This window comes from Oryx dammah, unplaced genomic scaffold (assembly GCF_014754425.2).
Source record: "Oryx dammah isolate SB20612 unplaced genomic scaffold, SCBI_Odam_1.1 HiC_scaffold_2, whole genome shotgun sequence".
NCBI classification, from domain to species: Eukaryota; Metazoa; Chordata; class Mammalia; order Artiodactyla; family Bovidae; genus Oryx; species Oryx dammah.
Window position 1 is genome coordinate 24,198,707 of NW_024070186.1, and position 13,323 is coordinate 24,212,029.

At 38.3% G+C, this 13,323-nt stretch overlaps 1 protein-coding gene across 4 annotated transcripts in view; it reads left to right on the forward strand.

Annotated features, from left to right (window-relative positions):
• The window catches only part of PPP2R3A (protein phosphatase 2 regulatory subunit B''alpha), a 242,383-nt gene extending 229,597 nt beyond the window's left edge, over positions 1-12,786 (forward strand). For all 4 annotated transcript variants that reach the window (XM_040233119.1, XM_040233113.1, XM_040233133.1 and 1 more), the window contains one exon: positions 10,224-12,786. In XM_040233119.1, coding sequence (XP_040089053.1) covers positions 10,224-10,350 — 127 coding nt within the window. In that variant the 3' untranslated portion in view covers positions 10,351-12,786. The remainder of the gene's footprint in view (positions 1-10,223) is intronic.
• Positions 12,787-13,323: the final 537 nt, after the last annotated feature.

A 13,323-nucleotide genomic window follows, 5' to 3' on the forward strand; every position in this document is an offset into this window, starting at 1 on the left:
ATCCATATAATGGAATGCTCTTCAGCAATAGAAAGAATGAACTATTGACTAACACAGCATGGATGAATTGCAAGTGAAGTGGAAGAAGCTAGACAATAATATATTCCAATCTTGTATGATTCCATTTATGGAAAATTCTAGAAAATGCATTCTAATCTATAATGACAAATCAGTGGTTACCTTGGTAAGGCAAAAGTAATTATAAAGGGGCAGGAGGAAACTTTCATGGGAGGGATGGATATTTTCATGATCTCGATATGAGGTTTTATAGGTGTATACAAAAGTCAGAACTTATTAATCATACACTTTACATATAAGCAATTTATTCTGTGAGTTATACCTCAGTAAACAAAAGAACTATTAATACATGCAGCAACAGAGATGAATCCAAAAAAATACCATTTTACATGAAAGAAGCCAGACACCAAAGACTACATAATTCCATTATATGAAATTTCTAGAAAAGGCAAAATTATAGAGCCATGAAAGAGATCAGGGGTTGCCTAGGTTCCAGGAAAAAGTAGAAAATGAATACAAACAAGCACAGGGAGAGGAGGGGCAGATGGAGAGATGAAAGTATTCTAAATTTAAATTGTGGTAATGATTGCACAATTGGAAAAATTTACTGTATGTCCTCAGTCACTTCAGTCATGTCCAACTTTTTGCGACCCCATGGACTGTAGCCTGCCAGGCTTCTCTGTCCATGGGATTCTCCAGGCAAGAATACTGCAGTGAGTTCCACTTAAGATTGAGTGAATTCTGTGATACTTAAATTAAACTGAAAATTTTTGTAAAAAGCAAGCACCGAAAAAAGTTGAGATTAACTGGCAGGAGTTTTTAAAAAGACAGTATTAATTCAATAAATGTTTGCATTCCTTCTATACACTAAGCATTATTGGATATTTGTGAACGCAGGATCCCTGCCTTAGCAGGAGAAACAGGCAGATGCAATTAGAGTGTTGTTACTGCTCTCCCACAGAAGCAACACACTGTAGTTAACAGATATTGCTGGTGGAAGCAAATTGGCCCAATCTCCCTGGAAATCAATCTGACAATATGCTGCAAAAGCCTGAATTCATACCCTTTAACTCCCAATCCTGGATATCTACTGTAAATAATCAGAAGTTTAGATAGAACTCTTCTAACTAGATTGTAAAATTAAAAAATTCAAAACAACACAAATGTACAATAGTTAAATAAGTCATGGTATTAATATCTATGTCATATTACGCAGACATCTAAACTACGTGTTGCACAAAAACCTAACACGGAGAAATCAAGTTTACAAAATTGTGATATAATCCCAGTATTACAAATGTGTATCTATATATACATGAGCTAAATGGTAAGACTCCAAAATATTAGCAGTGATTAACTCTGAGCTGTAGAATTGCAAGTAATTTGGCTTTTTATTCTGTTTTATAATTTATAATGTTTATATAATGAACATGTACTATTTTAATAAATAGGAAAAGTTATTTTTCTCCTTTATCTGCTTACATAGGTAATATGTATTGACTATAGAAGAGTAGAAATAAAGATAAAAATCTTCACCTAAACTTGACCACCCAGAGATAGCCTGACATCATTTAGGAATATGCTTCTAGATACTTCTTTGCAAATATTAATAGATAAGTAATTTTACAAAAATGGAATTTGATGTAACATACTGTTTTGTAACCTGCTTTAGAGGAAGGAGAAAAGAGATAGCAGATCTAAACACTTAGAAGTTTATTAGTCTAAGAAAAAAAAAAAAAGAAGAAGAAAAAAAAAAAGAAGTTTATTAGTCTAAAGAGACAAGAAAATGATGGCAGCTAAAGAGAATTATTATGTGTCAAGTAAAAAAATTTTTTGAGCTGTGGTAGTGCTCAAAGAAGGTCCCAGTATATGCATGGAGGGAAGACAGAGGAGAAAAAGGGATGTAGACAGAAACACAGGTGAGGAGGGGTCACGAGAGGAGACGCAGGGACCAGCTGTAGTGAAATTCGACCAGTGCATGTGAGAGGCTTCTGCTGGACACCCCTCTTCTCATGTTATGGGAGATAAGATAAGGCCTGCAGAGAGCCCATGTGGGTGATGAGGGCTCAGGGGGAGAGGAGAAGCCTTAACGGCCACAGCCTGTAGAGTGAGCACTGGAATGGCACAAGGCCTGTTTACAGTTGTTAATAACTGACTGACATAGTTCAAAAGCAAGGCTAGATCCAGAATTGCAAGGGTATGTTGAGCTTCATCTCAAAAGGAATTACAAATAAGTCAGGGTGAGTTCGTCAAACAGAAATTACCAGAATCAACTATTAGAAAGGGAGGAAAAATGGTAGTACCATGGAAAGAGCCAGACAGATCTGATTCTGCCTTCTTACTCACCAGCTGGGCAGGTTATCTGACTCCCTGCGGCTCAGTTTCAACTACCTTCCAAGGTGATTGTGAGAATCAAAGATAATTTATTTCTATAAACACCTGCCACAGAGTATTGATATAAACACCTGACAAAGAGTAGCTATTACTACTACTCCCTGAAGAGAAAGATATTATACAATATAACATCATGCTTAAAACCACAGAATTTGGAGTTAGACAAACTTAGTTAAGTTCAAATCCTTGCTGTCACTTACTAGTCATCTAAGCCTCAGCATTCCCTATACAATGAGGATACCACCTGCCACACCAGACTGTTTTAAGACAACATACATAATATATTATGTTCTTAGGCACAGTGCCTATGTAATCAATTTTGTTGTTATTTAGTCTCTCAGTTATGTCCCTCTTGTTTACGACCCCTTGGACAGTAGCTCACCAGGCTCCTCTGTCTATGGGATTTCTCAGGGTATCTTCTACTCCCAGGGATCAAATCGACATCTCCTGCAAGTCTCCAGCATCGCAGGCAGATTCTTAACCACTGGGGAAATGTGTAATCAATAAATGATGGCTATTATTAGTACCATGATTTCACCAGTGGCTCCACAGTAAAGAATGTCTGCAGTGCAGGAGACATGGGTTCCATCCCTGGGTGGGGAAGATCCCCTGGAGAAGGAAATGGCAACCACTCCAGTATTCTTGCCTGGAAAACCCCATGGACATAGGAGCCTGGCAGGCTACAGTCCATGGGGTCTCAAAAGAGTCCGACACAACTGAGCGACTAAACAATTATTACCACTTCTGTGATTGTGGCCACATTACATAACCTCTCTGAACTAGAGTTTAGTCAGGTAGTACATTAGCATGGAGAAGGAAGTGACAACCCACTTCAGTGTTCTTGCCTGAAGAATCCCAGGGACGGGGGAGCCTGGTGGGCCCCCATCTATGGGGTCACACAGAGTCGGACACAACTGAAGCGACTTAGCAGCAGCAGTACACTAGAATTCCACTGCCTGCCTCTTTCCCCTTCATTCCCAGAACACGGCACACAGTTGACACACAGTAAACATCTGTTGCGTGAGAATTAGAGATTTCTAACAGTATCTGGCATATAAATGCTGGGGGAAATGGACCTGTTTGTGTTTCCGCTGGAAGACAGGCTCCTTTAAGGCAGAGCACCTGTTTCATTCATCCTGTAGCCCCAGCACTAGGCAAACTCTGGGAAGTAGGCAAGCCTCAGCAAATGTTTACTGAGTGGCACAGAAGGTAGCACTAATCTGGCAGCCACCTTCACTGCGAGGTAACTGCAGAAGCCTAGACAACTTGACCTTCGAGAAACAACTTGAAATTCTCTATCTGCTTTACCATTTCACATCACAGGCCACCTCTGGGCCAAGTGCCTGTACCCCCTGACTCAAGGCTGTTGCTTGGGTAATACCTTCAGTAAGCAACCTAGTAATGAAAAAAATGAGAAATGCAGTATGACCCCATATTTTAGTGAGGTGAAGGAGGGCCAAGGGTCTCCTTAGGTATGAATTTGCAAACACTGTGAATTACCCCATCTAGCATACAGCATGATAACAGCATACAGCAGCATTTGTATAAATTCAGCCAAGGTCATAGGGGAAGCCAGAAACAGGGTAACAGTTACATACCTCTGGTCAACTAAACATGTGACACACATGAAGATAACAAGTTATGACACCCAATTAATTTATAATTAACTTTCTTATGGTTTTTTCAATAAAGTTTAAAATGCCACCAGAATTGTGAAAAGTAGGCTAAAGGGTCTCCATGTTGCTATCTTGAGAAACTGGGGCCTGTAATAATTAGAAACAAACTTATCTGACAAAAACTTGATTACTTCAGATTTTTAGTTAAGTCTTTTACATTATCTTAAAAATACATTCTTACAGGATATTCTGGTATTTCACCAACAGCTTTACATTTGATTAACCTAGATTAAACACAATTTTGAGTATCTGATTAGTAGAGAAAGACAGGCTTTGCTGAAGAAAAATTGATAAAAAGATTAAAATCATCCTCAGTTCAGTCATCCAGAGATAACCATTATGTATACTTTGGTGTATTTCTTTTTGATGCTCAATGTTACTAGTGTGTTCAAAAACATGACTTTTAATGCTTCAGAGTATTCTCTCAAGCAATAACACATCCATATTCCCTACCTTCAGACATTTAGATAATTTAGAATTATTTTCCACTGGATGTTTTCAAAGGTAAATTTCTCCTTTATGTTAAATATAAACATATATTGAATTACTATTTATATGAGATGTACATTTAGTTCAATTAGCACTGGAAAATAACACTGTAGAAGGGTAGTCAGAAGGCCAGAGAATTTTTAAATTAAATAAAATTTATTTCAGTAGATATGCACTGGTATATAATTTATGCCAGGCACTGTGGCTGGTAATAAAAATGAATTGAACTCTGTCCCTTCCTTTGTTCAAAATTAGAATATATTTAATGCAAAATTTTTATAATATCTACAGCCAAAATAAAAATTACTGATGGCTCATGACCTGGAACTGCAAGAGATCCTCAGACATCAAAAAATAAATAGGATCAACTTTCTAAGGTAGAAAAGTAAATGGTACACATTAGGAAATTTTAACAAATTTGAAGCAAAAGATTTTCTAGTGATTGAATGGGTCAATAAGGAAATTCTTTGAACCAAATATCCAACTTCTAAAGTATTTCCGGTAATTCACTTTATGTAAATGGCTTAGAATGAGTGAGTGAAGTCACTCAGTCGTGTCCAACTCTTTGCGACCCCATGGACGATAGCCTATCAAGCTCCTCCGTCCATGGGATTCTCCAGGCAAGAACACTGGAGTGGGTAGCCGTTCCCTTCTCCAGGGGATCTTCCCAACCCAGGGATCAAACCTGGGTCTCCCGCACTGCAGGCAGATGCTTTACCGTCTGAGCCACCAGGGATATCTTAGGATATCTGTTCTTAAAAGTATAACGGTAAAATTCATCTACTCCTATTTCTACAGCAATATAGACTTCAAATTAAGAGGACTATAAACACCTGCCACATAGTATTGATATAAATACCTGACAAAGAGTTAACATTTTATTCTATGCTTATAGCTACCATGTATCTTAGATTTCCTCAGACAAGCCCTGAATTGAATATTCTATCCCTTTGCCCCTATAAAGTCAGAATCCCCAAACTGGCATCAAACCATAACTCCCAGACAACATCCTAAAACTGCATACAAATCCTCTGTCAGACCACATATGTGCCAGTCATTATTTCTGTTCATTCCAGCTATTCTACTTCCATCCCAGGAATCTGCAGAACTAGCCTTAATACGTTTGCCCAGAAACTGCTGATCTGAAATGGGAAACTTACTTAGGGACACAAGTTTCTAAAAGGGGAAATGTAAGGACACAGGTTTCTAAAGGCTACCATACTGCTAGCAAAAATACATGAACCTGTAAACACAATGTTTAAAATGTATAACCAACAAGGACCTGTTGTACCCAGAAGTCTGCTCAGTGTTATGTGGCATCATGGATGGGGGGGTTTGGGGGAAGAATAGATACACACATAATATAGCTGAGCTCCTCCTGTGTTCACCTGAAACTGTCACAACATTGTTAATCGGCTGTCAGATCAGTTGCTCTGTCACGTGCGACTCTTTGAGACCCCATGGACTGCAGCACACAAGGCTCCCCTGTCCATCACCAACTCCTGGAGCTTACTCAAACTCATGTCCATCGAGTCAGTGATGCCATCCAACCATCTTATCCTCTGTCATCCCCTTCTCCTCCCACCTTCAATCTTTCCCAGCGTCAGGGTCTTTTCAAATGAGTCAGTTCTTCGCATCAGGTGGCCAAAGTATTGGAGTTTCAGTTTCAGCATCAGTTCTTCCAGTGGATATTCAGGACTGATTTCCTTTAGGATTGAATGGTTTGATCTCCTTGCAGTCCAAGGGACTCAAAAGTCTTCTCCAACACAATTCAAAAGCATCAATAATCGGCTACACCCCAATACAAAATAAAGTTAAAAAAAAAATACATGAACCATTATTTTCCCTTATGCTAACAATACTGTTACTACTCAATTAAAGAATCTGTGCTCAATTTGATACCTAGGGTTTCTTTGTGAACTGTTTGTGAACCCTATGAGTTCTTTAATCCTTGGACCCCTCTACTCAATTTAAAATGGCCAATTAAATGAACAGGGAATACATCATAAAATAATGTCATTTGAGCCCAGAGGAATTCCAGTGACCTGCAAGTAAGCCTGGAAGTGGTCATTTAGAAGACAATCAGTAAACATTCTCTCCCTCAGGAATTCCTGGAGAGCAAGATAAAAGACTTTGGTGACTTCAAGATGACTTCTGAACCCTCACCATTTTACTAACTCCAGCCTTCCTCAACAACTCAACACATTATTTTAAAGAGCACTAAGACATTATTTTTCATTCAACAGCACATTTTAAGCAGCTAGTGTCAGTCATTATACTATAACCCAAGGAAATTAGTGTGTTACAAAATGGACATTTCACATTTGAGTGGGCATGACACATTTAATTGTATAATTATGAAAAATAGGGTAAACCAGTAATAGAGAGAGGCTTGCAACTTAGGGAGCTGAGGGAAGAATTTTCTAAGGTGATGAGAACCTAAAAATTGAGAAGCAAAGTTATGCAAAAAGCAGGGAGGAGAAATATTCTAGGCAGAGGGGTAAATGTGTGCAAAGGCTCTGAGGCAGGAAATGGTGCTGAGGACATTTTAAAAAGCCAGTATAGCTAGAGTATAGTGAGAAACAGAGGGAATCATAGCTGGAAAGATTAGCAAGGGTCAGATCATGCAGGGCCTGGGGGAGCTATTGAAAAAAGGTTAAGCAAGGTAGTACTCTTCTAGGTTGCAGAGGTGCAAGAACAGAGGCAAGGAGACAAATAAGGAAGCCATTACAGACATCTAAGTAAGAGACGGTGGAGGAGGAGCACTGCAGGCCCCTGAAAAACATCTATTGTGGCATTAGGTCCCAAGACCTATTCTGACACTGTGAACAGTCTGGTATGGCAAGAGCAAAGGGTATATGATAGGAGCAAAAACAGGAAGACCAATTGTTAGACAACTATTGCAGTAATCCAAGCAAGAAAGTGTAACATCCTTTACTCAATTATTGGCAATGCAGAGGACGAACCAAGACTGTATCCATGTGGTATTATTGGAAGTCATAGGAGAGTGCTGGGTTTGAAGAGGGGAGGGAAGAGGAGCTTGAAGTAATGAGATTTATGGCTTTGAGTAGGTAGATCATGGTACTGTTTGCTACAATAGGGAGAACCAGGGTTGTAGGTAGGATGAGTCCCAGTTTGTATACGCTACCATATGGGAAGAGCCACATACGAGACAGGTGGATACATGGCAGTCTTCGGCTTAGAAAGAGGCTGAGGCTGGACATGTACATTTAGAAACCACAAGTGTAGATAAAGCCATCAGACAGACTGATTGCTCAGGGAAATACAAAGTGAGAAGAGCTTCTTAGTCCAGAACCCTGGGATGCACTGACACTACAAGGGCAAGTTAGAGCAGGATTTCCCAACAGCACTGATATTTTAAGCTGGGTGATTCTGTTGTAGGATGTTTACCAACATCCCTGGTCTCTATCCACTAGATGCCAATGGGACCTGCCCAGTTAATCACAACTATGTCTCCAGACATCACCAAATGACCCCCAAGGTGGGGGGAATCAACCCCAACTGAGAACTACTGAGTTAGGGTAAAAAGATTCATCAGCACACTGACAAGAGGTTCTGAATGAGCTCCCTTGACCCAAGATTCCTCCAAAGCCTTTATGTATATTACTCTTCTTGGTGCCTTGAAAGTACAAAATACAGGTGACATTCCACTACATCCAACCCACAACGCATTGGAGTACATTTAGCTACTAGCTTGAATCAAATCGTTAAAAATTCCATTTCTACATGAGGCTACAATGGGAAAACACACATACTCTTTTATTAAAAAAAAAAAAAATTACACAAAACCCTGTCCCCTAGTATAGGATTAGATATCACCATTCTGCTTCAGTAAGCCCCAGTACTTCTCCACCATTAGAATGTGGTATTTTCTCTCACCTAATCTCTATTCAACCCCTTATAATGGGGTGAAGTGTCGTGAAAGTCACTCAGCCATATCTGACTCCTTGTGACCCCATGGACTGTTCAGTCCATGAAATTCTCCAGGCCAGAATACTGGAGTGGCTTGCCATGCCTTTCTCCAGGGGAGCTTCCCAATCCAGGGATCAAACCCAGGTCTCCCACATTGCAGGCCAATTCTTTACCAGCTAAGCCACAAGGGAAGCCCAAGAATACTGGAGTGGGCAGTCTATCCTTTCTCCAGCAGATCTCCCCAACACAGGAATCGAACCGGGGTCTCCTGCATTGCAAGCAGATTCTTTACAAATTGAGCTATTAGGAAGGCCCATGTATAATGGGATAGGAACTATTAGTTGAAGAAGCTGATGGCAGAGGGGTTAAGTTACATGGCCAAAGTAGCATTAAGTGACCAAACTAAGATTAGAACTCAACTTTGGAGTCTGACTCCAAAGTCCATGCTCTAAAGCTAAACCACTTAATCACTATTCCAGATGGTCTCCATTAGGCTGTAAGCTCAATGAGGAAGGGGCTGGTCAGTCTCTTTCACTATTGTATACCTAGCATTTGGCTCATGCTTAGCAACAGCTCAAATAGTTATTGACTGTTAAATAGTCTCAGCTCAGACTTAACTCTAATTCATTCATAGATCTGCATTGAGAGAGCACTCACAAACAGCAGATTAGATCAAAGAGGAAGAAAATGTCTTTCAGTCTGATGGGAAATAAGTAGATGCATGTGTAAAACTCTTTTGAGTGTTTCCTCCCCAGAAATGAAGGATCTTCCATCAACCCTGCTTCAATTCCATTAAAGCAAAATTACTCTTATTGCCTCCTTATTCATCATATACCAGTTTATAGTGCAGCCTCTAGGAGATGGCTGAGTGAAAACAGAAATTAAGTATGGACAGTTTTTGCAAAATGACAGTTGTAAATGATTTCTGACAGGATCAACGGGTACTCAGAGCAAAGTTTTCCAAACATCAGATATGCTTTTAACAGAAATTTAACCTTCTCTACCCTCAGTGAGTAAGTGCCACCTACTGGGTAGTCCTAACCTAGTTTTGTTTTTTTTGTTGTTTTTTGTCATAAGCTAGTATTGGTACCTTTTTGACAAAACAATTATATATCCAGAAATTTCTGCACAGGTGAAGCAGCCGTCATTCCCAGGAGATAAAATATTTTGTCATCCATGCCTGGAGTAGCCAGGAGGGTTAGTCTGGAGGATATGGAACTCTAAAGAGGGGTGAACAGAGGGAAAATGCTGTGGATTTCTGCAAAAGAATGAAACGCAATCCAGGAGTAAGCTTTAATCAGCTCTATGTACACAGATTTCTTAGAAGCCATGGAAGCTATAAAGCAATTAAGAGTTGAGAAAGTTCCCCACTCTGCATCAAAGCCACTTCAGTGAAAGCATTCATGTAAAAGCTCATACTTTCCAGACCTCATAACCTCAGTCCATAATGCTTTCATTCCCATCAAAGCCTCTAGGGAAAGCTTGATTCAGCACATTTCAACATATTCTAACATAAACTTGAGCTTGAAGGAACAGGGAGAATGTGTTTTCTGTTCCAGGGCACGGTTTCTTCCAGGGTGTTTCAGTTTATAGCTGCCATTTAGCAACTCCAGGTACTTTTGCTAGCTGATCTTCAAGTGTAGTTTGCCATACTGACTTCTACCCAAACATTAAAACTTTTAAAAAATCAGTAACTCATTTTTGTTCTTTCAGCTCCTTTGAAGATTATGAAACAGAAGAGCCTCCCTCTCCCTCTGAAATTGTAAACAAAGGCAATAAAATAGTGACCTCAAGTCTTTCAGAGAAATGTGGAAAGCTTCGGTCAGTGGATGAAGAATAGTTGCCAGTGTCTACATGAAAGGGAGATACGTTTTTCAAAAAATATTTTTTTTGTGAAGAGATGCTCTAGTTTGCATATTGCATTTTAAAAGCTTTGATTTCTGCAAGTGTGTATCTGCACTAGGAACTTTTTAACGTTTTTGAGCAACAGCTCTGGATACACATACCCAATTTGGGAGACTCCTCCAGTTTGCCTCAAACCTCCTACAGAGCTTTTCCTCAGAAGCAAATGATATATACATCACCTTCCAACGTCTGTAAATCAGCACTCTTCACCCTGAATGTACCAAGGATCTCTTGGGGACAGTGCCAAGCACGGCTCTCTGCACAAAAGCAGAAGTTGCCTCTGTTGTCCAGTATCCCTGAGGCCCATCAGGGCTCCTATGGAGCCCAGAAGAAACCTTCACTTGCAGAAAACTTGAGTCTAGAAATTCTGGAACTTGAAAAAGCAGTCAGGGCCTCCAGAACTGAATTAGCCCTGGTAATAAAAGCACTGCCAAAACATCTCAGAGACTTCTTTTAATTTTATGTGTACTGGAGTTCAAAGATCTTGAACTTAATGTAATTTCACAATGACCTGCCAAACTGCTAGTCACTTTACATCCTCAGGTATTGTAACCACTGGGCCTTCCAACCTTGCTAGCAAGCTCTAAACCCTGCCCCCATCCTGACTGTGGATCTTATATAAAACCTGAAGAAAAACTTAACTGAGGACAAGTACAGAATATGACTCCTAATTGGGAGGAAAAAGTTTCTTTTTAACTCATCTAACATTTGTAGCAAATTATTAAGTGATTTATTAATCTAAAAATTAGTGTCCCATCTGTACTTCATATCAGAAAGCCTACTTGAAGGCTTAAATAATTATATATGAAAATTCTTACTAGACATATTCATCACTGCATATTAGACTAGGCTAACAGTAAAGGCCTCAATCTCAACATTATTCCTTCATGTTGAAAAATAACTTATTCAAAATACTGCATCCACTTCAGTATTTATCACAAAAATGGGAGAAAACAGAGATGCTACCCATAAAAGAAAGCAACTTCATTACTAGAGAGTAGACGTGGTTATTACAGAATACTGTACTTTTCAGCAAACCACAAGGCAGTCAAATCTCACAATATTGTTGAAGACAAATTGAAAATAAACTATTTAAAAGGATGGAAATATCTGCTAGTATAAAAGAAACCTCCCAGAAACTTTTTAATATCCACCTCTGTATAAAGTCATTAAAGTTTTTCCCTGGATTTTTTAACCACAAGTCCTAAATATCAGAATAGCTCCCTTTCCACCCCACATTGGTTCCCTTGCTGGTGTGAAGGCCAAACTTTTGAAATAATCAAACATTGGCAAAAAGTGGAGAAAAGGAGAATCTAGGAAATGCACCATCAACTAGTAGAGTTATTAATAGATTTAGTAATCCTTTTGTCAGTAACCTCCCAGTTTCCTGTTATTTTACCTTCATGATCAGAACTGAAGTTCAATTTAACTATTATAGAAAAAAACTTGGTTTCTAATAGCTCACAAAGAAATAAAACCTTAAAAGTGACTAAATGTTTAGGAAATACTACATGCAATAATCTAAACACATTGGAAACTAGGATTAAAAGTATTTTTGTAGTACATAAAATTTACCATCTACCCCATCCAGCCTTTACAAGGAAACAAATCTTTTTCAGATAAAAATACTCAAATGGTAAATTTTTTTAGAAGTCAGATATGGTTTATAGGTTTTATTAGCCATAATGATCTAAACTATTTCTAAGGCTCAGCAAAATTCAGTTTTTCAACACACGTTTGTTTTTTAACGACATGGCTGTACTTTACCTTGTTTCTCCTTACTGAAGTCATCTTGCTTTCATTTTAGTCAATATTTGGTTTCAAAAGCCTGTAATTATTATAAAAGTATAGCTACCAGTATCATTCCACTTAAGCGCTTTTAATTTAGGTCATCCAAAGTAACACATTTTCAGAAACAAGAATGTGTTTCACTGTATTCCCCTCTTAGTATTAAATATAAGAAATGTGAATTCTGAGGAACTAAAATAGAATATATTTTACTTTCTAGTAAAGATCATGCAGAATATAATCATTATTGCCCAACTGTAAATTTAAAGTTGTTACAATATCCAAGATTCCTTGATAAAAGTTAAATTGAAGGTATGACCTTAAAACTAGTCAATGAGATATGTGTTTCAGAGCTTAACATTAACTGCCAAGGTAATCAAACTAATGAAATTATGTGTATTTTCCCTGCATCTTATCTATGTCATTGTGTACTGTTTAAAGTGTTTCTAAAACTCTAGACTGATCAAATGAGAGAAGTCATTTGCTCAACTTTGGAAATGTTATGGTGTGTTTGGGTGGAGAAGCCTGCATGATTTAAAGTTTTTCCCTTTTTGCAAAACTAAATAAAGTTGTCAAATACACACTTTTGGTTTTAATGACACTTGCAACTCATTTTTATGTTTGAAAAGAGTAGCATTATAAACAAGCTTGAGTTTCAAAGAAAGTAACTCTTTGAACCTCTGGGAAAACTTTATAAAGCAAGATACGGAAAGATAACACCTCATACTAAGAAGTCACTTCCTCTGGGGATGGGAATTTGGGTTTGGGAATGAGAAGTTCACAAGATCAAAGGAAAACTTAGCCTTATATATTGTTTAAAGAATGAGTAATTGTTATTTGGATACCTAATTTTTTTTTAACAAAGAGGGAGAAAAAAATACCATCCACACTTTAGATTCCAATTCTAAACTGTGAACTTAGTATTTTCTAAAACATTTTATATTTTTTGCCTATAATATAGGGAAAAAATTTTATTTTTCATCTGTTATGAAACTTTTACTTTGCTTTAGTCACCATCAAATTGTTTGAAGAAAACTAAGAACACAGTGAAGAAATTCTGTATCCTAGAACTGTACTGCATCTCTGTTTAAAGGTGTAGACCTATGGAAACTAATCAAAA